Source organism: Odontesthes bonariensis, chromosome 17 (assembly GCF_027942865.1).
Source record: "Odontesthes bonariensis isolate fOdoBon6 chromosome 17, fOdoBon6.hap1, whole genome shotgun sequence".
NCBI classification, from domain to species: Eukaryota; Metazoa; Chordata; class Actinopteri; order Atheriniformes; family Atherinopsidae; genus Odontesthes; species Odontesthes bonariensis.
Window position 1 is genome coordinate 35,520,000 of NC_134522.1, and position 26,997 is coordinate 35,546,996.

At 46.7% G+C, this 26,997-nt stretch overlaps 1 protein-coding gene across 4 annotated transcripts in view; it reads left to right on the forward strand.

Moving 5' to 3' along the window:
- kiaa0586 (KIAA0586 ortholog) overlaps nt 1-25,638 on the forward strand; it is a 68,728-nt gene extending 43,090 nt beyond the window's left edge. For 3 of the 4 annotated variants that reach the window (XM_075448382.1, XM_075448385.1, XM_075448383.1), the window contains 11 exons: nt 2,159-2,302; nt 4,238-4,419; nt 4,517-4,641; nt 13,072-13,262; nt 13,341-13,494; nt 15,388-15,529; nt 15,606-15,841; nt 19,195-19,247; nt 20,094-20,204; nt 20,463-20,586; nt 25,290-25,638. In XM_075448382.1, coding sequence (XP_075304497.1) covers nt 2,159-2,302; nt 4,238-4,419; nt 4,517-4,641; nt 13,072-13,262; nt 13,341-13,494; nt 15,388-15,529; nt 15,606-15,841; nt 19,195-19,247; nt 20,094-20,204; nt 20,463-20,586; nt 25,290-25,450 — 1,623 coding nt within the window. In that variant the 3' untranslated portion in view covers nt 25,451-25,638. The remainder of the gene's footprint in view (nt 1-2,158; nt 2,303-4,237; nt 4,420-4,516; nt 4,642-13,071; nt 13,263-13,340; nt 13,495-15,387; nt 15,530-15,605; nt 15,842-19,194; nt 19,248-20,093; nt 20,205-20,462; nt 20,587-25,289) is intronic. The other variant, XM_075448384.1, reaches the window with a different exon arrangement.
- The last annotated feature ends 1,359 nt before the right edge of the window (nt 25,639-26,997 follow it).

Sequence of the window (26,997 nt, forward strand, 5' to 3'; positions counted from 1 at the left end):
AAGATGAAATCGCCACGACAGGTCTGAGGCCGTGTACGCACTTTTCCATTTTGACTTGCGGTGACTGCAATACAGCAGCGTCACTAGTGCGTGCTCAGGAGTCGCAACAAATCTCTAGGTTAAAATTACAGACTTATCACTTTAAAGAAGGCCCATGTTTTATTTGACTTCAACATAAATATAAACATAAACGCAAATTAAATAAATTAAACAAGTACAACTCCGTAATTGGAAGAGTGATGGCCCATTATTCAACCGTGCACCCTCACACCGAACAGGAGAGGCGCTTTACCACTGCGCATTCGCGCACGCGTGCCACTGTGGAGAGGTGTATAGGGCTCCTAAAGCTGGATCTGTCTCTCGGCTGCGGGGGGAACCCTATCCGCCCGAAAAGGTATGCAACATTATTATTGCATGCGGGGATCTCCATAACATTGCCCAAAAAAATGGAGTGCCATTTCCAGATGTACATCCAGAGGACCCCGCACCCAGAGATCCCTACCACCAGCCTGCACAGCCAAGAGCGCTCAGGAGGAGAGAGGAACTTATTCAGCGATTCTGACTTTTGGTAAGCATTCTGTTATTCAAGGAAAAAAGAAAGGAGAACAACGATTTCTTTCAGCATTTATTCTGTGACTTCAGTGTTTCATTTATGTCTTTCAATGTACTGTCGATAGATTGCATGGTGTGTGTTAAAGCCATCATCCACTTCACGATCTCTGTTTGTCTTTCTAGGACCCCTGTGGTCAACACGGCTGGCCGGTGTGACGCTGCAGACCGGGGGGGCAGAGGCAGAGGCAGGGGCAGGGGCAGGGGCTTCGGATGTTGACGGGCCGCGTATTCGTTGCGCGGGTCAGGTTGCCCGGATGCCACTTCGGATTCATCTGTGAATGAAAAATATTAGTTTGATTAGGAACCTCATTTGTGTTGAATATTAAAGCAACTGTTTTATTTAAACGTCTTGGGTGTGCAGTTATTCTTACCATTCTCGAGCTCTAGCATGGGTGCATCAGTGTCAAGTTTCCCTGGCACGCCTGATGAGGACGTAGCTCCGATCAGGCCAGCCACTCTCTCCTCCAAGGCACTCAAATCCAAACCTGGATCCCCCCCCCCCCCCCCCGTTTGTGACATGCGTCGGAGAGCTGCGACCTTATTTTTTGGCCAATTTCATATCGAACCACTTCTTCCTGATCTTACTGGAGAAAAAGTAAAACATCGCTCAATTTTAGATTTAATTTAATCTGGAGTTTATCACATTTTATTGACCATCACAGTAGGGGAAAATACATACCTCGTCAGGTCTGCGATTTACATCGCCAACGCTGTTGACAGCCCTCCCAGCTGTCAACGCTGTTGACAGCGTTTCTTTGCCGCCTTTCGTCTATCCATGTCGCAAATTCTAGAGGTGCGGCCTCTCAGCCCCTTTTTGTAGAAGGCGTGGTTGGGATCATTACGATGGATTTCAGCCGCCGGATTTATCAACAGCCGCTCGGTCTTACGATGGGATTGGTGTGGTACGCATGTTCTGTAAATCTCACTTGAGCCTCTGCGTACGACGAGTTCTCCGCTCATATCTACGATGCTTTCTACGACGGCTTGATAAATGAGGGCCACTGTGACTAAGCATGCGAAGATGACATCACCATCTCTGCAGGAAACATTCAGAGCCCTCTGAATGGCTTTGGTTGTGTTGTACAAGTTGAAGTAAACTTGTTCTAAATCAAAAATCCTCCTTTTTCATCAAAGACTCATGATTTTTTATCATTTTCCCAGAAACTCATCTGGACACAGTTTTATTATTGGTTGTTTTTCTGTTGTATGATTTCCTGTTCAGATGAAAAGTGGTTTATCTACTTTATTTATCCAGTTCTGGTGTTAGTTAAACATGATTAATTGCTCTCATTTTCTCAGTCCCAGTCTCCATCCTGTTCCTCTGACAGTTGAATGTGCCACTGTGGGCTCAAGATGAAAACATCCAATTGTTTTTAGGACTTAGAAGTGGATTATAGAATATTTTCTGTATTTAGATATTTTATAAACTAAACTCAATGGAGAAAATGATTAAGACACATGAATTATAACAGCCGTTTTAGTCGCATCCCTTATTTGGACAGAATGCCAGACCTGGTAGCTCTGACGGGAGTTCTTCTGCCTACAGAATCAGCTGGATGCAAACAAAGCTCCATCTGCTCCATCACCCATTTTGGTCATCTTGGAGAGGGACTGCAAGGAAGATAAGGAGGATGAAGAAGAGAGCATTTACCCTGGGACTGACTCCCTGTATGTCCCTGACATCATGCAGGTAACCAACTTGTTCCCCCTCTGCGTTGGGTCTGCAGCTCCTCCTGCTGGACACGAAGCCAACAGCACTGAAAGAGAGGAAGGCTTGATCACCCACCAACAAACCCAGACTTAATCAGGAGCAACTTTAGAAGTGGAGGCCAACATGAATTAGAATTTACATGATTGCAAAAAAAAATGCATGACTAGAAATTAGAATGAATGACGCTATATTACTGTTACAGACCCAGCTGTAGGCCCGGGTTCTGGAGGAGCTCCTGAGATGCACTGAGCAGCTCCCCTCTGCTCCCATCTGTTCCTTTCCATTACTTACTGCAGGTCACTTACTTCTGCTTGTGCGTTTTCTCTCCCTGCAGGTATCTGTAGCTTCAGAGCTGCATGTGTCTGAGCTCTGGCTTCCAGCTGGACAAACCTTTTAGTGTTTATGGCTTGCTCTTGTCTGTCTGTCCGTCTCCCCTTCATGTCCTCTATCCGTACCGAGCACTGTCAGAAGCATCGTCCTTTTAAAAAGGCTTTTTTTTTCTCTCCATTATCACCACCTTCTACCACAGGGAATGCTGCTGTATGTTTCTCTGTAAACTGTCCTTCCTTTTGTTGGGAAGTGGAGCCATTTAATTGAAAATTTAGTTGTGAAAATGTTTAGTCTTTCTTTTTAAACCCTTTTTTCATTTAAAAATATTACAGTGTTGTGGTGGTTAGCACCGCTGCCTCTGAATACAAACTTTCATCATTGGTAACTTTCAGCAGTGTAGTTTCTGTGCTATGATGCACTCTGAATCCTGACTGAAACTCTTCAAACAGATTATTTCTGTGTAAATGATCACAAAGCTGAGCTGCAACTATTTTTTCAAGAACTTTAGACATAAAAGGGAGATTGGATATAGGTCTATAATGAGCCAACACTTCTGAAACAAGAGTAGGTTTTTTAAGTAAAGGTTTAATTACAGCAACCTTAAAAGTCTGAGGTACATATCCTGTCAACAAAGACAGATTGATCAAATCCAATATGGAAGTGTCAATTAATGGGAAAACCTCCTTGAACAGTCTGGTTGGGATTGGGTCTAAAACACAAGTTGATGGTTTAGAAGAGACTATTGCTGTTGTTAGTTCAGAGAGATCAACTGGACAGAAGCCGTCTAAATACAAATCAGGTTCTAAAGATACTTCTAAAGCTGCTGTACTTGATGATACATCACTGATAATAGTGGGAAGGACTCCATCAATCTTCTCTCTGATAGAAACAATTTTATTGATAAAGAAGCTCATGAAATCATCACTGCTGAGAGTTAAAGGAATAACTGGCTCAGCAGAGCTCGGACTCTTAGTCAGACTGGCTACAGCGCTGAAAAGAAACCTGGGATTATTCTTATTCTCTTCTATCAATGAAGAATAATAAGCAGTTCTAGCTTTACGAAGGGCTTTCTTATACGTTATTAAACTATCTTTCCAGACTAACTGAGACTCTTCTAAATTAGAGGAACACCACTGTCTCTCCAGCTTTCTTGCAGTCTGCTTTAAAGCACGCAGCTGTGAATTATACCAAGGAGCCAACCTCTTCTGACTGATTACCTTCCTTTTCAGAGGGGCAACATTGTCCAGTCCTGTACGCATTGAAACTATAGTGCTGTCAACAAGAGAGTCAAGTGCTGCTGGAGTAAAGTTTAGGTAGTCGTCCTCTGTCATATCTGCACATGGCAGTGAAGAAAAGGATGATGGAATTAATTCTTTAAATCTGGTTACAGCATCCTCTGATAGACACCTTCTATATGTAAATTTCTTCTCAGAAGCTGTATGTCAGGTAATGTAAACCCAAACACGTGCATGAATGAATCTCGGTGAGGTGGGATAATTCAGGATAACTGGTCCTAATCAGAGACGAAACAGTTTGAAATGCTGTGAGAAATGGTAACCATCCTCTCATCTGAACTCCCTTCAGGAGCAGGAGAATGAGCTGGGGAATGGAGCACTGGTGTTGAATGGGCATCCATCTCCTACTCCAGTCCTGTACCATGGTCCAGCCTTCCCGTCTGAAGCCCTCTCTTCCCACCCTGCACAGGAGACTCCAGTCCTGGGCACCAACCCGCAGCAGGACGTTCTGGAGAACCGGCTGGTGGAATGGTGAGAAACCAGTCTGAAGGGGACAGAACTGAATCCCCATGATGCTGAAAGCTCATTGTGGCTTTGCTGTACTCTGCTCTTTGTGTTTTTTATTTAGGGTGAGTCAGCAGCTAATGTCCAGGATGATTGCAGACATCTACCACCCACCTATCTCTGACCCTGCCCAGAATGAGCACAGCACCCATTCAGAGCTGGAGGAGCAGAGCCTCACCTCTGACATTGGTAGGAGGGACAGGCTCACCTCTGTCCTTTACCAGCTGTCTCTATTCTTATGTTCTATAAAAGGGTTTTAAATGCCTCATCTCATACAAATCCTATACTGCTGTTACACAGAGGCTCCATCACATGTGTCATATTAGTAAGGTTGCTTATTTAGAAAGGAAAGTAAAAGGCTGAAAAGTGAACCAAACTGTTGTCCCAGGTGGCTACCACTTCCCCTCCGTACCCAGATTTATTCTCATAAATCAGAGGCTGTACGACTACATGGTAATACTGTGTGTTACAATGAAAGTTTGGGTTGTCAGGAGTTATGAGACAGAACCATCTTCTTTCTTTCATGAAAGATGGTCCAGTGTTTCCTCTCCTAAAGGAGATGATGGAGGAAGCACAGAAGCTGCTTTTCTTACAGCTCTCATTATGGCTGCTACTTAAATACTTCTGGGTCACTTCATTCAGTTTGGAATCTTCCGAAGCAAAACAACAATTTTCAACTGTATTCCCTGCTCAGCCTCCTCCTTTCACTTCATCTTCTCCTTCTTCACCTGCTGTCCTGCATCTCCTGTGTAAGGCGCTCTATCAGACATGAGATCTGTAGGATTCATGTCTTCATCAGTCTGTTAAAGCACTGTTGCATTCTGTCATTCACACATCACTCACTGTTGCATTCAGCTCAAGCTGCCCACACGATAATTGTCTTTCACAGTTTGTCACTATAGACAGTGGATACAGTGTGATATACTGTAAAAGGTCTTCATAGACTCACAATATTCACACAACTACTGTACATGCCTGGTCTACATAACAGAAGTGTGCTGTGGTGAGCTGAGAAAACCAGCTAAAAAAACCTCCTTTTTCTACAATCCCAATTGGAAATAGCTTGGGTGTTAAATGTTCATTAAAACAGAATGCGTTGATTTGCAAATTCCTTCAACAATATTTTATTCACAGTTAATCATAAAAACATATTTGATGTTGAAAGTGTGACATTTTACTATTTCATGAAAAATATGAAGTCATATTGAGTTTGAACACAGGAACACTTTGAAAGATGGAAAAGGACAACAAAAGGCTGGGCATAAAGAGAGCACCTTAGAGAGGCAGAGGCTCAGAAGTAAAGATGGACAGAGATTCAACAATCTCCATAAAACTGTTTTCTGTTTAATCTGGAGCAATTTCAGAAAAAAGACTTGAAATATTCCATCATCTATAGAGCATAACATCATGAACAGATTCAGATCATCTGGAGACATCTCTGTGAGCAGGGGACATGGCAGAAAGTCAGGGCGCTGGATGTGTGGGGCCCTCAGGCAGCTCTCAGGCAGCTCTCAGGCAGCTCTGCATTAAAAACACACCTGATTCTGTCCTGGAAACCCCTGCAGGGCTCAGGAACACTTCCAGGAATCACTGTCTGAACACAGCTCAGCGTAACACCCACAGATGCAGGTTAGAGCTCCATCAGGCAGAGAAGAAGCCACATGTGAACATGATCCACAAACCAAAGCTCATTTAAGATGGACTGAGACAGAGTGGGAAACTGTTCTGTGGTCAGACGATTGAAATCTGAAAGATTCTTGTGGAAATAATGAACGTTGCACCCTCCAGATTAAAGAGGAGAGGAACCAACTGGCTTGTTTTCAGCTCCAGTTCAAAGGCCTGCATCTCTAATGGTGTGGCTTTGCATTCGTGGAACTATGGAACTGTTAGCTTGCACATCTGGAAAGGCTCCATCAATGCTGAGAGGTAGAAACAGCTTTTAGAGCAACATCTGCTCCTTCTTCAGGGAAGGCCTTGCATGTTTCAGCAGGACAGAGTTAAACCACATCCTGCATCTGTTCCAGCAGCACGGCTTCATAGTGCAAGAGTCCAGCTGCTGGACTGAGCTGCTGCAGTCCAGATGTTTCACCAGCTGAAAACATTTACAATACAACTAAGCAGAACCAGGACTACTGAGCAGCTACAATCCTCTATCAGACAGGAATGGGACAACATTGCTCTCCCAGAGGTCCAGCAGCTGGTCTCCTCAGGTCCAGATGTTTCCAGATGTTGTTAAAGAAGAGGGGACGCTACACAGTGGGAAACATGGACCTGTCCCTAGTTTTTTGCCATTAAATTCAAGTTGAGCTAATATCTTTCATGAAGAAATGAAATATATAATGTTCAGTGTTTGATACATTCTTTGTGTTGTGGTTAGAAAAATATTTGTTACAGAGAATTTCATACACTCTGGTCCATCATGCTGGATTTTATTACACAAACAACGTTTCGGCCAGTGTGGCCTTTCTCAAGTTTTTACACAGCAAAGTGAAGACACCCCTTATAAATTGTCCTCTAGTTTGTGATTGGCTGACAACAATCAGTTAATTAGTCCCATGACACCTGCCAATCAAGGTGGAGTCTCGTCACACATTAATCAATCACATTATGTTTACATTGGCAAATAGTGTCAAAAGGACAGGTAACAGATTTAGACAATTAATAAGTATTGAAAGAAAAAAGAAAAACATAAACATAATAATACACCAGCCCCTGTGAGTGCAAAAGATCCAAATACCAAGTGGTTTATATACAATATAGTCCCATGATGGGAAGACAAAATAAAGACAATACTTGCAATGTTTAAATCAGGCCACTAGGGGCCGTCATGAAAAGCATTGTATCACCCTGTCAACCCATCAAAAGATGTTTTCTCTAACTAGACTCATCGTTACTCTGCAGGACTCTTTTGATGGGTTGACAGGGTGATACAATGCTTTTCATGACGGCCCCTAGTGGCCTGATTTAAACATTGCAAGTATTGTCTTTATTTTGTCTTCCCATCATGGGACTATATTGTATATAAACCACTTGGTATTTGGATCTTTTGCACTCACAGGGGCTGGTGTATTATTATGTTTATGTTTTTCTTTTTTCTTTCAATACTTATTAATTGTCTAAATCTGTTACCTGTCCTTTTGACACTATTTGCCAATGTAAACATAATGTGATTGATTAATGTGTGACGAGACTCCACCTTGATTGGCAGGTGTCATGGGACTAATTAACTGATTGTTGTCAGCCAATCACAAACTAGAGGACAATTTATAAGGGGTGTCTTCACTTTGCTGTGTAAAAACTTGAGAAAGGCCACACTGGCCGAAACGTTGTTTGTGTAATAAAATCCAGCATGATGGACCAGAGTGTGTGGTATCTTCCCTTTTGAAGTGAACTAGTACCCGCTACCTGCACCTCGAAACTTCTGGTGTGCGTTGGTTTCTTCCTCCTCTAACAGAGAATTTCATATCATCACATTCTTGTTTTATTGAGGTTCTACACAGATTGGATTCTTTCTACAAACATGTCAGCTTCTTTAAACGGAGCATCGGTTGAATCTGGCCTCGGTAAAACCTTTGTGTTTATGAACTGCAGGCAGGTATGTGGCGGGCCTTCAGCTGGGGTGGGAAGCAGAGGAGAAGGATTTAAGCTTGTACATCTCTCAGTTGTTAAGGGTGGTTGAGACAACAAAACAGTCCTACATGAGGAATGCCCGGATGGAGACAAATGAGAGATCGTGGGGAACTTTCAGTGTGAGTGGGTGAAACCATATTACTGGAGCCGAGGCTAAGGAGGCTGCTGCCCTAACCCCTAACCCCTAACCCAACCTGCACACACGCTGGTAGTGCTCTGGCAACACAATCTAGCTTGGTTGAGTCAAATCTATCAGCCTGTTTTTGCTCCATGTTTCTGCGTTAAAACTGACGTCATGAACCCCTCTCTACAATCTGCAGTTTGTTCAAAGGTCTTGGAATAATCGGACCGGCCCAAAATAGAAGAACTCATTGGGAGCTGTTTGATTTTTACAAAAGCCTGTTCTGCCTCTGGGGTCCTTTGCATGGAGTCTGTGTGGGGGTGTCACAGATGAGGGCTGACGGTGAAGCTGTAACTACGGCATAGTTAGAAATGACATCATTTAGCGTTTAGCCTGAGCTTTTGGGGGCTGTAAGATTGCTGTTTTTCTTTCCTCATTGAGTTGTCGCCCTTCTCTGGACATGCAGTATCTGAGATATTTGGCTGTCTCTCTGCATAACTGCAGTTTGTGTCCCTGTTCTGGAAGGAACTTTAACAGATCCAGAGAGTCTTCCATGCAAGCCTGCTCTGCGGGCGAGGCTGAGAGGACACATCATGTCCTGGAGGTGGAAATTTTTGCCAAGTTTGCAGACATGATTTGAGAGAACATTATTGGGCTTTCACAATAACCTTGAGGAAGGCGTGTTAATGTGCATCTCTTTCCTTTGGAGGTGAATGCAAACCAGAACTGACTGTCTGTGTGAACCGGAACAGAAAGAATGCATCTCTGATGTCCCAGGCAGTAAAATATGTGTTGGCTGCATCTGGGTCATTTACCAGAGTGTGTGGATCTGGTACTGTAGGTGTTGCTTTGTTTACTGCCTGTGAATCCTGAAACATTCTCCACCCTGCAGAGGGTGCTGCCTCCTTAACAAGAAACAGAGGTGTATTACATGGGGAGTCTGGACACTCAGCTATAACTCCCGCTTGGCTTAAATCATTAGAAACTGGTTCTATTCCCTTTCTGCTGCAGCTTTTAATGGGTATTGTCTCCGGTGTGGCCTAAATGTGGATTTTGGTGTTATAGAAACAGGTAGTGCTCCTTTAATTCGACCCACATCTGCTGTTCCCTGCGGCCACAATGTAGATGGAACCTTTTTCAATCATTTATTTAGTCAAGACATCCAGGTGTCACCGTGTATTCTCTGGTGACTGAACAACCTTCAGATTGCACGCTACTCCACAAAAAGCTGTTTTGCCCCAATACAGATTGGTTCATGTCATTCCTGTTGTGAAAAGGTCTGTCTCATATTCAGGATTGGGTGTATTTGTAGTACATGGTGCAATGCAACTCAGTTGACCTCAGAAGGTCAGCACATGACTTCCCTTTTCAATCCGAGGAGGTTTAACTGAAGCGGGGCCAGTATCAACCAAGTCTAAGCCTGAGCAATGATGTGGGGGTATCGTATCCTGTAGAACTAGTGGATCTGTGCCTTTAGTCATGTGTTTAGCAACTAGCCCGTTGTCACATGGTAACACAGCTATTCCCAGCTTTGTGAACAGATCTCTACACAAGAGGTTCACATATGTGACAGGTTTGGTTGTCTGTCTGGGGATCAGCTATTGTTACTAGTTATGATAGATGTTCTCTGTGAACCTTACCATTTGCTGATCTTACATAGATAACATCCGGGGACATGTGGTGCATCATCAGGGTGTAGCACAGATCCTGATGCCCCAGTGTCACACACAAATGTTACCTCTCTAGTTTCAACAGTTAAAGGGATTTCTGGTTTGAACTCTTGATTTAACATGAGGTCTACATGTAGTAAACTCAACACCTCATTGTATACCCTTGTATCTTCTGTCTCTGTATGTGGTGTAAATGTTGTCAGGCGTTTTTTTAGGCTCCACCTCCCAAAGGTCTGTCCCTTCTTTCTCTGCAGCCACCAGCTTAAAGGGGAACTCCGGGGCATTTGAAGCGCAATCCCATTGCTAGAGGTTGTCAAATATTGACAGTAGGACACAGACCGGTGCAAATCGGCGCTCCCTGTGTGGAGATCGCGCTGTTCGCTCAGCCTGTCATGCGAGGCTAATACGTGGTGGCTAGGGGCAAGCGCTAACCCTTCCACGTAAAACAACAACTTGCACACAGCAGAAACGTCACACCACTTTAGAAACCATCCGACAATAAAGTCACAAGCCTTACCATCAAAACCATATGCATGGTTCTCACATTACTGGCATGGGGACGTTACAAAACAACTTTATAAACAGCATGTCACTCACCGGTTAGTTGTAGGCTCGCGCATGTGAAAGCCCAAAAGAGTCGATGGACGATAATCCCATATACAAAACAATTATCTTCTCTAGAAAAACTGCGTTCAAGTATTTAAAACATTACAACAATATTACTGGGCATGTATTGTTGTAATGTTTTAAATACTTGAACGCAGTTTTTCTAGAGAAGATAATTGTTTTGTATATGTGATTATCGTCCATCGACTCTTTTGGGCTTTCACATGCGCAAGTGTACAACTAACCGGTGAGTGACATGCTGTTTATAAAGTTGTTTTGTAACGTCCCCATGCCAGTAATGTGAGAACCATGCATATGGTTTTGATGGTAAGGCTTGTGACTTTATTGTCGGATGGTTTATAAAGTGGTGTGACGTTTCTGCAGTGTGCAAGTTGTTGTTTTACGTGGAAGGGTTAGCGCTTGCCCCTTAGCCACCACGTATTAGCCTCGCATGACAGGCTGCGCAAACAGCGCTATCTCCACACAGGGAGCGCAGATTTGCACCTGTCTGTGTCCTACTATCAGTATTTGACAACCTCTAGCAATGGGATTGCGTTTCAAATGCCCCGGAGTTCCCCTTTAATGTCCCTGCTGCCCCAGCTCCTCTCCTCCGGCCACGTTTTCTGCCACGCTCGGCTCAGAAATACAGTTTCTCCCCCTTCATCATCAGTGAACACAAAGACTTGTGTTTGTTTGGTCTTTTTCTTTTTAATGGGAGTCTCAGCATGTTTACAATGCTCTAAAACGCTAGTCAGACCTCCTATGTGGTGGTCTCTAATGTGCTGACTTGAGTTAAGACTGCTCTAGGGAGAGCATTTTGTAATTGCTGTTCCTATAGACTGTTAGCGTCCATGTTTTCACATAGTTGCCACGTATTAAACACCAATCCGTTCCCATTACCTTTCTCACTGCTCGTTCCATTCCTACACCTGTAACTTATGCATAGCTTTTGCATCTGTCCCCTGGTTTTACTTTTGGATGAGGTATGCCATCCTCATTATTCCATGTGCATAACATTGTTGGAAAGTCTTCATGCGGATTCGGTACCTGGATGAACGCTAGCTGTTGTATTTCATGTAGTTGGTAGGTCTGTGGCTTTTTGGTTCAGTTAACATTTTCCAAACAGTCAGTCATCTCTCTGTGCTTGTGTCTGTGTTTCTACCTTCTTTGCCTTTTCTTATTTCTTCCTGTCTTTTCTTTGCTCTGCCAACCAGTTTTTTGCTTCCATTGTTTCCTTTATTTTTTGTCTTTTCTTCTATGTTTTTTCCTTAAAAATGACTTATTTTTCCATTTTTTTAAAAAGTATTTTATATCATCTTGATTTCTACCAAACATCAGTTTAGCATCTCTGGAAAGTTAACCGTTTTCTCCTTTACAACAGCAATCACTGCAGTTTTAGCAGGTTTACTTTTTGTTATCTTTATTTCTGTAGTCTTCTCACACAGACTATGAACAACCAGGTCCCTGAACGTTTCTACCCTTCTCTGTTGCAGTGTGAGAATATGAGTAGAGATCGTTGTCCTACCTGAGGAACCAGACATTCTGGTAAGCTGTTAATGATCAGCGTTCGTGGATCTACTCACCCCTCACGCAGTCCACCAGGTCCCGACTCTTTTTGTCAGCAAACATGGTGCTGGAGGTCTTTCATCCAGGACTCTGACTCCCCCCTGCACGGTTGTCAGGCCCTGTTGCTGAGATCTGTCTGGAAGGACCAAGTTGTTAGGAAAATGAATAAGAATACTCAGGAATACTGTCTGAATTTCACAAGGACATTTAATCATCTTGCAGCAAGGGAACAATTTACACACAGAGGCTGTGATGCAAATGTTCAAGTTTACAGAGTTCTCAGCAAACCTTTACAGTGTAGGATTGACAGAGTTCTGCAGATCTACTGACACCAGTCCTTTCTTTAAACTAAGAAACAGTTGTTTGTTCATCTCATAGTGGCAGGCAGTGGTGACCTCTAGGTCGAGGCCTTGGAATACTCCCCTCTGGCATCCCATTCCTTCTTTGAGTGCAGCTGTTATTCTCATGTAATGATCACACGGGTACATATCTGCAACGTGGGCAGTTCTACTGAAGGAGCAAAGGATTAGGTGGCCTAAAGGATGAGAATGTTTCTATCACCAAGGCTAATCTTATTGAACAGTCAGTATTACGCTGACAATTTAACCGTTCAACAAAAATAGTGCAGAGGTTATCAAAGTCAGGAAAACGGGATGAGGACACCACCATCACCGTCTGTCAGAGGAGAAGGTGCTGAACAAACCTTAGACTTCCAGTTTCATGATGCCAACATGCTGTTTGCCATAAGAAGTCGTACTGAGGAAGCAAACAAGCAGAACAGTGGTGCATGGAAGCAGCTGGAGTTACTGATTTAATAACAGACCCACCAGCAGCTGCAGCTGAAACTTTATTAAAAAGAAGGAACGACAAAACAAAAAAGAGCTTGGTTCTCTTCGCATCAAATACAGCAGGCAACACCATAAACTAACCAACATGACGCCAACATGTTCTGTTTCAGTGTTTCATGGGAGCGCGGTGTAGGTCTGTAAGGGGCTATAGACCAGTGTGTTGGCTGTGTGTGTGCAGTGGAAGCAGCGGGAGGTGGAGGCCTGCAGCTCTTCGTCGACTCCAACGTGTCTGTGGACTCTGACCTAATCAGGAAACTGGTCAACGAGGCTCTGACTGAGACCGTAGCCCAGGTGCTGGGTCAGAAAGATGCACTGGATGCAGCAGAAGAACCAGGATGGGAACGACCAGAACCAGGAGCGCATGACGAGGTACGGAAAAAAAAGTCTCTTCAGTGTCTAAGCTTTTAGTCCACCTGCCTGTTTCATAAACTGCTCCTTCTTCTCCAGGAAGAGCTGGTTTCCCCGGTCCCCACGCCAGTACCGACCCCGCTGCCCAGGGTTGCCCAGCCCAGCAGAGAAACGCCACCAGTAACCACGCCCCCTCCATCAGAACCGTCCAGCCCACTGAATGAGGAGCCACCTCTGCCGATCCCAGCAGCAGGTCAGATGGTGGTCAGATGGTCAGATGGTGGTCAGATGGTGGTCAGATGGTCAGATGGTGGTCAGATGGTGGTCAGATGATGGTCAGATGGTCAGATGGTGGTCAGATGGTCAGATGGTGGTCAGATGGTGGTCAGATGGTCAGATGGTGGTCAGATGATGGTCAGATGGTGGTCAGATGGTCAGATGATGGTCAGATGGTGGTCAGATGGTGGTCAGATGGTCAGATGGTGGTCAGATGGTGGTCAGATGGTCAGATGGTGGTCAGATGATGGTCAGATGGTGGTCAGATGGTGGTCAGATGGTGGTCAGATGGTCAGATGGTGGTCAGATGGTGGTCAGATGGTCAGATGGTGGTCAGATGGTGGTCAGATGGTCAGATGATGGTCAGATGATGGTCAGATGGTCAGATGGTGGTCAGATGGTGGTCAGATGGTCAGATGGTGGTCAGATGATGGTCAGATGGTGGTCAGATGGTCAGATGGTGGTCAGATGGTGGTCAGATGGTCAGATGGTCAGATGGTGGTCAGATGGTGGTCAGATGGTGGTCAGATGATGGTCAGATGATGGTCAGATGGTGGTCAGATGGTCAGATGGTGGTCAGATGGTGGTCAGATGGTCAGATGGTGGTCAGATGGTCAGATGATGGTCAGATGGTCAGATGATGGTCAGATGGTGGTCAGATGGTCAGATGATGGTCAGATGGTCAGATGGTGGTCAGATGGTCAGATGGTGGTCAGATGGTGGTCAGATGGTGGTCAGATGGTCAGATGGTGGTCAGATGGTCAGATGATGGTCAGATGGTGGTCAGATGGTCAGATGGTGGTCAGATGGTGGTCAGATGGTCAGATGGTGGTCAGATGGTGGTCAGATGATGGTCAGATGGTGGTCAGATGGTCAGATGGTGGTCAGATGATGGTCAGATGGTCAGATGGTGGTCAGATGATGGTCAGATGATGGTCTGATGGTCAGATGGTCAGATGGTCAGATGGTGGTCAGAGATGGTCAGATGGTGGTCAGATGATGGTCAGATGATGGTCAGATGGTCAGATGGTGGTCAGATGATGGTCAGATGGTCAGATGATGGTCAGATGGTGGTCAGATGATGGTCAGATGATGGTCTGATGGTCAGATGGTCAGATGGTGGTCAGATGGTGGTCAGATGGTCAGATGGTCAGATGATGGTCAGATGGTCAGATGATGGTCAGATGGTCAGATGGTGGTCAGATGATGGTCAGATGGTGGTCAGATGATGGTCAGATGGTCAGATGATGGTCAGATGGTCAGATGGTGGTCAGATGATGGTCAGATGGTGGTCAGATGATGGTCAGATGGTCAGATGATGGTCAGATGGTCAGATGGTGGTCAGATGATGGTCAGATGATGGTCAGATGGTCAGATGGTGGTCAGATGGTCAGATGATGGTCAGATGATGGTCAGATGGTCAGATGATGGTCAGATGGTCAGATGATGGTCAGATGATGGTCAGATGGTCAGATGGTGGTCAGATGATGGTCAGATGATGGTCAGATGGTCAGATGATGGTCAGATGGTCAGATGGTCAGATGATGGTCAGATGGTCAGATGGTGGTCAGATGATGGTCAGATGGTCAGATGGTCAGATGGTGGTCAGATGGTCAGATGGTGGTCAGATGGTCAGATGGTGGTCAGATGGTCAGATGATGGTCAGATGGTCAGATGATGGTCAGATGGCAGGAACTGTTATAGTAATGGCTGTGCACTGGTACTGCAGCAGAGATGATGTCACCACCAAAGAACAGCAGCAGTAATGTGGACACACAGGCCTGTGACCACTGCTGTACCTCTGAGTGTAAAACGGATCGCAGTGTTATTCTAATCTGATGTCAGTCTTATTCTTTTTTTGTGACCTCAGAGCCCGTAACCACGCCCACCACCACACCGGAGCCCCATGTATCTGAAGGAAACTCATCCCTACCTGCCCCCAGCTGGGGAGACCCTGAGCTGACAGAGGAGGAGAGGCCAGAGGAACATGTGGATCCACACAGAAAACAGCTGTATGCAGGCACGCACAGGAATCAGGTTGGTGGTGTTTCAGAGGTCACTAAATACAGACTGTTTCTCCTGTGGCAGGGTGATGCTGGCAGCAGAGGAGGAGCCAGCTCTCTGCCCCCCTTTTGGTCCCCCCCCCCTCTCCCCTGCTCCGTCCCTGCCTGCTCCGGCTGAAGGCACACCTGGACCTCCTTCCAGCTCCACAGAGGATTCCAGCTCAAGCAGCAGCACAGTGACAGCAGAGACTGAAGCAGCACTGAAGCACATCTCAGAGGGAGAGCTGCTTATCAGCGCCACCCAGCTGGCACCTCTGACAGGTACCACCATCATCCCCATCACAAGCTCACACTGTATCTCTGTAAATCTCTGCTCTCCAGACTAACAACACACAGTCGTGTGAAAACGAAAGTCAGCCATCTTTTATTTAGAGGGTTTTACAATTAGGACGTCCCAAAAGGTCATCTATTCTTTACCAGGTCCTGAAATGAACAGATCAACAACACATGACATATTAGGCTGTGCCAATTATTCATTGAGCAGAAACTAAGATGGGATGCAGAGGCATTGTGTGGAAAACTAAGCCCATCATTTAGGATTCAGAATGGCAGCACCCCAGAGGCAGGCGGCCTGCTGCGGCCTGCTGCTGCGGCCTGCTGCGGCGGCCTGCTGCGGCCTGCTGCTGCGGCCTGCTGCGGGCTGCTGCTGCGGCCTGCTGCTGCGGCCTGCTGCTGTGGGCTGCTGCTGCGGCCTGCTGCTGCGGCCTGCTGCTGCCTGCTGCTGCGGACTCCTGCTGCGGCCTGCTGCTGCGGCCTGCTGCGGGCTGCTGCTGCGGCCTGCTGCTGCGGCCTGCTGCTGCGGCCTGCTGCTGCGGCTTGCTGCTGCCTGCTGCTGCGGACTCCTGCTGCGGCCTGCTGCTGCGGCCTGCTGCGGCCTGCTGCTGCGGCCTGCTGCTGCGGCTTGCTGCTGCCTGCTGCTGCGGACTCCTGCTGCGGCCTGCTGCTGCGGACTCCTGCTGCGGCCTGCTGCTGCGGCCTGCTGCTGCGGCCTGCTGCTGCCTGTTGCTGGGGCCTGCTGCCTGCTGCTGCGGCCTGCTGCCTGCTGCTGCGGCCTGCTGCTGCGGCCTGCTGCTGCCTGTTGCTGGGGCCTGCTGCCTCCTGCTGCGGCCTCCTGCTGCGGCCTCCTGCTGCGGCCTCCTGCTACGGCCTGCTGCTGCGGCCTGCTGCCTGCTGCTGCGGCCTCCTGCTGCGGCCTCCTGCTGCGGCCTGCTGCTGCCTGTTGCTGGGGCCTGCTGCCTGCTGCTGCGGCCTCCTGCTGCGGCCTCCTGCTGCGGCCTCCTGCTGCGGCCTGCTGCTGCGGCCTCCTGCTGCGGCCTGCTGCTGCCTGTTGCTGGGGCCTGCTGCCTGCTGCTGCGGCCTGCTGCTGCCTGTTGCTGGGGCCTGCTGCTGCGGCCTGCTGCCTGCTGCTGCGGCCTGCTGCTGCCTGTTGCTGGGGCCTGCTGCCTGCTGCTGCGGCCTCCTGCTGCGGCCTCCTGCTGCGGCCTGCTGCTGCGGCCTGCTGCTGCCTGCTGCTGGGGCCTGCTGCTGCGGCCTGCTGCTGCAGCTCTGGAAACAGGTGTATGACATCCTGTATTTCTCTTGAGATGCTCTGCTGGGCTTCTATTCTGTGAACAGACTTTTCAGGGCTGGTGTGGATGCTATGCTGCTGGAAGGATTTCTGCTGGGAACCATGGCAACAGGAAAGTTGTTAAACTGAGCTTTCCAAAGCCCAAGTAATGCCTGGAAAATGACCCCCGAATCAAGGTTTGAAGAGGAGACATCTCGGAGGCAGAGTGAGAACGGAGGATGGAGAAAGGAGAACGAGGGTTAAACCATGACTTCCTGTGATTGGAGTGGGAGGTTTGGCATCACTGGCAGATGAGAGGACAAGCTGATGAGGACAAAGCAGGAATATCAACAAGTAGATATTATTTTTTCATTCCCACAGGGGTGCAGGAGCCTTGGTGCCCCTCTGCTCAGCTCTGGACTGTTTGAGTGGGCGGAGACGGCAGGTGGAGAGATGCTGAAGTGTTTGCTCTGAGTTCCTGTCCATCTCCACCCTAACCCAATGCTGTGGGTGACACTGTGTGCTACCACACCTTCACCTCCGCTACACTTCAACATGAAGACTGAAGCCATATGATTCCCTTTGGGGATCCATAAAGTATTATTGAGTTGATTTTAACTGAATGGATTCAGCAGCTTGTTGAAGCTCCTTTAGAATGAGATTAAAAGAAAAACTATTTTATTTATCCTAAAGGGAAATTATATTGTTGCAGTATTTCTTTTCTTTTCTTTCTTTTCTTAACAATCATTCGAAGCTTTAATTAGCGTGGTTATTGCTGCTGGTAGGAAGGACCTCCTGCATCTCTCTGTGTTACAGCTGGAAAAGCCTCATATTGCTCCCACTCTGCTGTTTGTTTCTATGTTATAAAGAGGATGGGTAGAGTTGTTCTTGGTGTTCATTGACTTATGTACATTCTTCTTTGGACAGTCAGGTGCTGCACAGAGCCAGCCTTCTTTATCAGTTTATTCAGTTTCTTTGAGTCTCTGGCTCTGATAGTGCTGCTTCAACAGATGCTGCAAAGCAGACTGAACTCTCCACCACAGACCTGTGGAAGGTATGCACTTCTTGATGCAGACATTGAAGGACCTGAGCCTCTTTAGGAAGTCCAGTCTGCTGTCCAGGTAAACTCCCAGGTATCTGTATTCCTCAGCCACCTCCACCTCTTCTAGGATGGAGACAGCGTTGGGCTTATTCCTGGTCCACAATTCTAAAATCTCAAATCATCTCTTTTATTTCTGTTCAACATGAGGTGATTGTTCCCACACCATCCCATCAAGTGATGGACCAGTTCCCTGTACTCAGCTTCTTCTCCATCACTGATACACCCAACAGCTGCAGAGTCAGAGTATTTCTGGAGATGACAGGACTCTGGGTTGTTCTGGAGGTCTGAGGTGTACAGAGTGAAGAGAAACAGGTCTTTAACATGCTAACTGAGTGAGATGTAGCTCTTGGGTTTCTGACCTTGGGGTGACCTTTAACCTTTAACATGCTGACTGAGGCCTCCAGAGTCTGAGATGTAGCTCTTGGGTTTCTGACCTTGGGGTGACCTTTAACCTTTAACATGCTGACTGAGGCCTACTTTATATAAAGACAAGGCATTTAAAAGAACAGCATAAAGCAACAATTTAAAGAGAAAAAAAATAGAATGAAAAATAAAAACACAGTTAAAAGCAATCAAAGAAGAGGGGAAAAAGAAAGATATAAACTCAACCATAAGCACACCGAAAGAGAAATGTTTTTAAGCTGGATTTAAAGGTGCTTACAGTTGGGGCTGATTTCAGTTCTGCTGGTAGTTTGTTCCAGTTGTGTGCAGCATAACAGCTAAAAGCTGCTTCAATGCTTAAATGAAGAGTGATGCAGTGACTCTTCCAGGACTCCCTGGAGGAGGATATCCTGTATCTCAGTGGGATCTCCCAGGCTAATCGGATAAAATACATTTCTCATTTTCAGACTTGTTCAGAACCAGATGTTTTAGTTTTTATTTTCTCATGGCTTTATGTACTTTCACCTACAATGTGCTCCCACTGTGACGCTCCGTCTGAATCTGGTGTTACCTGTTGTCTTTCAGAAGAAGAGGCCTTTGGCAGTTTCTCCAGCTCTCTTCAGGAGCTGCAGGACATGGTGAGGAGTCCCGGCCAGGGCATCACTGCCTGCTCTAAGCTCTTCTTCTCTGTTAAAGCCTCATGCCTTTTCGCAGCTCTCTTCTGTCTGTGCAGCTCTTCCTTGTTGGGGTTGTGATACCAGCAGGAATACTACCGCAGTAGTAGGGTTTCCTGTCAATTTTACAGATTTCCTCAAGTCACCCTCAACTCAAAATGAATTTTTAAAATTTTTTACACGTCCATAAGATGTTTTTTATATGCTATGCAACATATTATGTGCAATATTAGCCATCAGTGCTAGGGTTGAGGTCTTCCATTTTGAAACACAGCGTGGAGTCTCAGAAAGGTGGTCGAACAGCGCTTATGTAGCAGATTGGAGGATCCAATCCTAACTTCTTACAGCACCATGCTTAACAGCTCACTTTGGTGTGATGTGAGGAACAAATGTGATGAGTAGAGTAGTAGAGGAGAGATCAGAAGAGAGATCAGCATAAGCACTAGTTGGGGAGCTACTTGGTACCACTGAGTAATAACTGCAGGGTGTTTGGCTCATTGCCCTGCTGGAGATTCTCCCACTGAGCTCAACTCAGACAAAGGGGTGTGGTAACCAGTCACATGATGCCTTTAATTCTGAATGAAAATCCTAACTTATGCAAAGCCAGTCTGTTAAGTGGAAACTATGAAGCTATGCAACAAAATACTGACAACAGTGTAAAGCTGTCATCAAGACCAGCAGTAGCATGAAATTACCTTCATTTTTTTTCTATGCTGAAGAAAATGAGTTGATGTGGTCAAACTCCTCTCTGCTACTGTAAGTACATTTAAAAAAGAAGTGTCCATTTGTTCCCGTCGGGACCCTCCTCAGGACTTGGACCCCCCCACTGCTGAGCAGATCAACGGCCATAACCTCCTGCTGACCCTGCTGGCCAAGATGGATCAGGGAGTCACACCTGAAGAGAAGAGGCTGCGGGCAGATGTGAGTACCTTCTGATATGAAAGAGATTACAAGGGGAAGCCCCTCTGCATCACACATTATCAGTAAAAAAAAGCACTTTCATTGTTTTCAGCTCCACATTTAATCTGTGAGGTAAGATCTTTGACCAGAATCTGTTTATAGTTTTCTCTTCATACAGCCTAGCTCTTCAGGGACTGTGCTGTATGTTACAGCTGTGAACAGGAGGGAAGCGAAGAATGTAAAAGGTCCTCCGTAACCTCTGACCTGCTGTGTCTTCAGGGCTCCTGGGGGATGGAAAGGGAGACGGAGGAGGAGATGAGCGTGGGGGAGGTCAGAGACTGTGAGACTCCAAAACCTCGCAAGAATCAGGCTTCCCCCAGTGGACAGAGCAGTCAGAATGCAGGTACAACTCTCTGCATGTCGGGTTAAATGATGGGGGTGGTGCTCATGGATAAAGGTAGTTTTTCACAAATCATTTAGTCATTTATCTATTGAAATGAATGTGCTGTTACCAGCTGAGCCTTCCTCTTTTAGAGGGTTGCACTGTGGGTAACCTTGGTTCATCTGCTCAACAATAACAGTTTGGTGAAAGTCGTACGATATTTAGATCCGCATATATTCATATAACGGGGCATCAGCTGATGTATTTTCTGCCAGAAATCAGGTCCAGCTTTAAAATAACCGAACTTCTCCTTGAAAGGGTCCAATAAACAATGATACTTATTATCACTAAGTATTGAACATGAAATGCACTGCTTTTGAATTCTGTACATTACAGTCGCTACACATTGTTGTTTCGGGGAGTCAGAGAATAGTGATAGAGGGGCGCAGGGGGGCAGGGGGGCAGATGATAAAAGCATGCTGACAGAGATGATCATGTTACTTCCAGCTGTCCACCATTCCATATCAGCTGTGCAGGATGTCTTCAGCCTTTTCTAATGTTATCCAGAGAATGACACACTCTGAAATACCAGAAAGAATTTCTCCAAAAGGACTTTTTTGACATTCCCAGGACAGTAACAGATCTATCGTGGACAAATTGTGAAAAACAGATCATTCTAACATATTTCAAACATCAAATTTGATTTTCTGAAGACCTTTAAGTGTCCAGATGGGCCCAGATTCGAGGATAATAGTCGAATGAAATGTTGTGCCCTGTGTACGATCTCTCGGATCCGGTTGATTTAAAGTGACATCATTGTCTCTCTGTGGACGTTCTTCACTGCAGTTGGTCAAAAATGAATGAATGAAATTAGCAGCTTCAGCAAAGACACACTACTATGGGAAGGGAAGTATCACAGTGTTCAACACTATGAGCTAACTGGAGCTAACTCTTTTACCATCTCGGAAGTAACCAACCAATGAAAATTTGTATTACTAAGATTTTTATTGTCAACTAAAGCTGAATGAACTCTTATGGGAGAAAATGTAGATTCCACTCAGCATGTCATTAGCACTGCCTCCTGGTCCCATTCTGCACCTCCTGACTGCAGAGGAGAGGGTCACCTGACACTCTGGTCACCTGACACTCTGGTCACCTGACACTCTGGTCACCTGACACTCTGGTCAGATGTGGAGCAGCAGCTGCTGATGGACGGGATGATTCAGGATGTGGTGGATTCAGGACTGAAGACCAGGCTGACTGATGAAATCTTTACCATCAAGTAAAGTTAAAGTGGCTGATTGGGCAGTTAGTGGTTTTCAGTAATATCTTTAGATAATGGGATGTTTTCAGTTTGAATCTGGCTGGTGTGGTGGTCAGCACCGTCGGTTCCTGGTTGGAATCCCAGCTGGTTCTTTCTGTGTGCAGTCTGCATGTTCTCCCTGTGAATGCGTGGGTTCTCTCCGGGTACTCCGGCTTCCTCCCACCATCCAAAAACATGCATGTTGGGTTAATTTGTGATTCTGAAATTGACTCGAGGAGTAAGTGAGTGTCTGGTGTGTCTCTGTGTGGCCCTGTGATGGACTGGGGACCCCCCAGGGTGTACCCTGCCTCTGGCCCAATGGCAGCTGGGATAGGCTCCAGCCCCCACCCCCAGAACAGAAATAAGTCTGGTCCCGTGCTCATTGAGAGTCAGATTAATAACATATTTGATAAAGCCTAAGTAGCCTGAATAGATTAATAACTTTTCTTTGCACTCATTTTCAAATGATATTAAACCGACTGATTGGACAGTCACTCTGATTGCTGTAGATCTACAGAATATAGTCCATCCTCCTTTCATTTACAAGTCAACTGGTCTCCTACAAGGCATGACTACATGACATTACACCGTGTCATTATTTACTGAACAAACACTCAGACAAAATGTGAGAGGGGCTGGGTAGTGTAGTGGTGAGACTGACCTTTCATGTGGGTTCAGATGAAAAGGTGCTACCTCCAGGATGGGATGGGATCATCAACGGAAGAATCTGGAATGATTCTGTGTCCAGAGACCACAAAAGGGTCCTCAGTTCCTGTGTCAGATCTTTTGGTTCTCCCTTCTGGCTCTTGGTTGTTACCATGATTAACCATCGGGAGTCAGCAGGTCACAGACTATGGATCAACAGCCATGAGGTGCTTTACCTCTATGCTGCTGTGGAAACCTCATTATAATATATTCATATTTTATTATAGAAAATATCTATATCTGATGTATAATTTGATCTGTTCAGAGATCAAAACATTTCGTTTTGATGTCTGCCACCTGATTTACATGAAGTCAAACATCAGCTCACATGGATGGAATTATGGAGCGCTGCAAACATCTAACATGCTCTGCAACTAAAATATTGCCTTTTTTTAAGATCAGTTGGATAAAAAATAGTTCATTCTTCTCCAGATTGGGTGGAGCTTAAATAGGAAAGAAAAGATGCAGAAAAAATTATTTAACCGGCAGCTGCATTCCAGGGCCCTGATTTATCAAGCGTTCTTAGGAACAGATCTGTGCGTAAAGCGTGCGTGCGATCATTCCTGAGCAAAGTGTGGGATTTATGAACATGTACTTGAACTTAGAAATGTGCCTAAATCTACGCACAGCTTTGACCATGCTTACGCACATTGCCTAGTGGTAGAATTACGAAACTGCAAATGGTGTTGATCGCTGCACAGGGGAATATTACAATGTTCATTCAATTGTTGCATTACAGTATGTCTGACGGCATTTGGGTCCGTGTAGCCTCTGCAATTCCAAAGCACGGTGCATTAGACCTACCTGGCGTTCATTGCATTTCATTCAGAGTGTAACAATAATTGTTTCACCAGAAGACCTGACAATAATCAGCCTAGTTTAATTGATATGGGTATAAAAGGCACACGTAGGACATGCCATTCAGAACGCAACATGGCCCATCTTGCATTGCTTGAGGATCTGGAAAACCGTGCGCTACGGAGGGAGCGCGTGTTTAGGGAGCGTGCAGATTTATTGGCAGAAAGTAGTGAGTGGCTTCTAAGCAGGTTCAGATTTCCAAAACATATATTGCTCGACCTCTGCCGTGAATTGGGGCCATTTCTCGAGCGAGAAACTAAGCGCACGCAAGCCATACCTGTGCATACAGGTGCTGTCCGATTCCTTTATTTTGCAGAACAGCTCCGTGGGCCTTCGTTTACAAGAAGGAGCTGTTGAAGATGGATGGCTTATTGGTGAGTGTTGCGCAGCATGTTTGCAACATTGGTTATATGTATGGTCAGTGTTCGAACTACGGGGGGACTCGGGGGATCTGAGACCCCCTGAAACTGACACGAGACCCCCCGAAAACATGATTTGGGAAACGTTGAGGGGTCTCTAAAATATTGGCAAAATGTGATTTCCCCTGATGAGTTATGATTGCAGACGCGATGCGTGTGGAGGTGTGGAGCCTGTGTGTGTAATTGGCATAACGCTGTGCTGTCCGCCGCGTATGATTCTGTATAGCTTCTCATGTGTTTTCGAGATCCGCGCTCTGAGTCAAGCGCAAGCAAGCAAGTTCCGGTGGCTTTTAAAGGGAATGTTGGTGCCATATATGGTTAATTGGGGGCGTTCCATGATGCAAATTAGTCTGATCGTGCCCGCGCAAGGTGAACTGGCAGGTGTGGTATTTATCATTGCAGAATACCTACCGGTGTGCGTACGACCTGTGTAAGAATGTTTGATGAATGCCGATTTTTTTGTACTTTGGCACATTCTAAATTTCACTCATACGACAGGATTTAGAAGGGATTCTACGCACTAATGATAAATGAGGGCCCTGATGTGCTAATTCGTTCTTGCTTTCACAACAACGCTACAATGCAGCATGCTAATAAAAGGAATGTTGAAAGAAAGCAGTTCAAGAGGTTGGCAGCAAGTAAATCAACTTTAATCTGGTTAACTGCATCTTATGCTAATGTCTATGAATGTCCAGATCAGTTTGAATATAGAAAAAAGGTTCAGAACATGTGAGAATCTGAGAGTGACTGCAGAGTGGAACAGATGCAGAGAATGGAGCATTGAGAGACTTGTTTGGGACTGACTGAATGACACTTCCCCCAGCTCCTCATGATATTAAGGAACTTGTTCACTGCTCTTAAAAGAGACAGCAGCAACTATGAAAGGAAGCTGCACATCGTGAACTGGATTTCCTCTAGTGTTGGCATATAATAAATCCAGTATTCTGTTGCCTCTGGTTTGGCATGTGGCGTACTGTGTAAAGTTAGGCAGACTGCGGTAAGGCACCGCTCCCTCTCACATACCCCCCTGAAATCACTAATCAGTGATTTAAAAAAGAAAGTGCTGAACAATAAAACACCACTAACAACTTAGAAAAATAGAAATAAAACCAAATAAAACATGAAATAAATGGAATTAATTAACCGTTACCGTATTGTGAATACAAATGTTACCAACAAGTGCAAAACCACATGCAGCGTCAGTATGGAGTGTCATGGTGACAGGGTAAACTGAGGTAAAGTGAAAACACACTGCGCTGCTGAGGAATATGAAGTAATGAAGTCAAATTTGGTAAAGGTCCAGGTTCTACCATTCAGTTAGATTCATTATCCAGAAGGAAACAAAGCGACTTAAAGCCTGACAGCTGAGTTAAATATGTCATCTTAAATTGTCCAGTTTGGTGTGGACACATGCAGATGAACTGTGTCTGTTTCTGAAGCTGGACAACAGGAGAAGGAGCAGGGAGGAAGGAGGAAGATGAAGGATCTTATGCCCTGCAGCGAACCCCGGGAGGAGGTGGAGGAGGATGTGGTGATAGAGGTGGGGGAGCCGCTCAGTGCAGCAGCAGACACAGACTCCTCCACAAATGATGTCTTCTGATAACACAGGACTTATCTCACTTCTGCTGCAGCATTTTTATGACTTCATGTTAGATGTTCCTGTGACTTGTAACCTTGCTGATTTAAACCTGTAACAAACTGTTTTACTTTCTTATTATTCAATGAGCTGCTATGTTAGAGTTACTCTGGACTCTGAAAAACAACTGAAAATAATCCTTTTGATAAATATTTGCAGTCTTTCAGTTCTTTGCACTCAAGCTGAATATTATCCAGTTGACCTGATGCATGAACATGATGCAGTTTGTGAAACAAGTTGCTCATGAACCTACATGAAAGGATGCACAGAGCAAATACAGCCCCCGTTCATTAGCAGCTTTTCCACCTACAGGTGTAAAATGAGATGTTTCTAAATGTAGCTTTAGATTTGCAACTAATAAAAGTCTCTCAACACGCCTCTGTTAGTACATTTGATGAAAAATTGACAGTTTAGTGAGGCTAACACACACACACACACACACACACACAGACCACATATACACGTTAAAAATGTGCACACACTGTAGACCTGCCTGCCTGAGTCTGATGAAGGAGGTGCAGAAGATGGACAGGGCGTGCACGCCCCCCTCGCTGCACGCCCCCTCGCTGCACGCCCGCCTCGCTGCACGCCCGCCTCGCTGCACGCCCGCCTCGCTGCACGCACGCCTCGCTGCACGCTGCACGCCCGCCTCGCTGCACGCCCACCTCGCTGCACGCTGCACGCCCGCCTCGCTGCACGCTGCACGCCCGCCTCGCTGCACGCCCACCTCGCTGCACGCCCGCCTCGCTGCACGCCCACCTCGCTGCACGCTGCACGCCCACCTCGCTGCACGCTGCACGCTGCACGCTGCACGCCCGCCTCGCTGCACGCTGCACGCCCACCTCGCTGCACGTCCACCTCGCTGCACGCTGCACGCCCGCCTCGCTGCACGCCCGCCTCGCTGCACGCCCGCCTCGCTGCATGCTGCACGCCCGCCTCGCTGCACGCTGCACGCCCGCCTCGCTGCACGCCCGCCTCGCTGCACGCCCACCTCGCTGCACGCCCCCCTCGCTGCACGCCCACCTCGCTGCATGCTGCACGCCCGCCTCGCTGCACAAAGCACACACACACACACAGACCACATATACACGTTAAAAATGTGCACACACTGTAGACCTGCCTGCCTGAGTCTGATGAAGGAGGTGCAGAAGATGGACAGGGCGTGCACGCCCCCCTCGCTGCACGCCCCCTCGCTGCACGCCCGCCTCGCTGCACGCCCCCCTCGCTGCACGCCCGCCTCGCTGAACGCCCCCTCGCTGCACGCCCGCCTCGCTGCACGCCCGCCTCGCTGCACGCCCGCCTCGCTGCACGCCCGCCTCGCTGCACGCCCGCCTCGCTGCACGCTGCACGCCCGCCTCGCTGCACGCCCGCCTCGCTGCACGCCCGCCTCGCTGCACGCTGCACGCCCGCCTCGCTGCACGCCCGCCTCGCTGCACGCTGCACGCCCGCCTCGCTGCACGCCCACCTCGCTGCACGCCCGCCTCGCTGCACGCTGCACGCCCGCCTCGCTG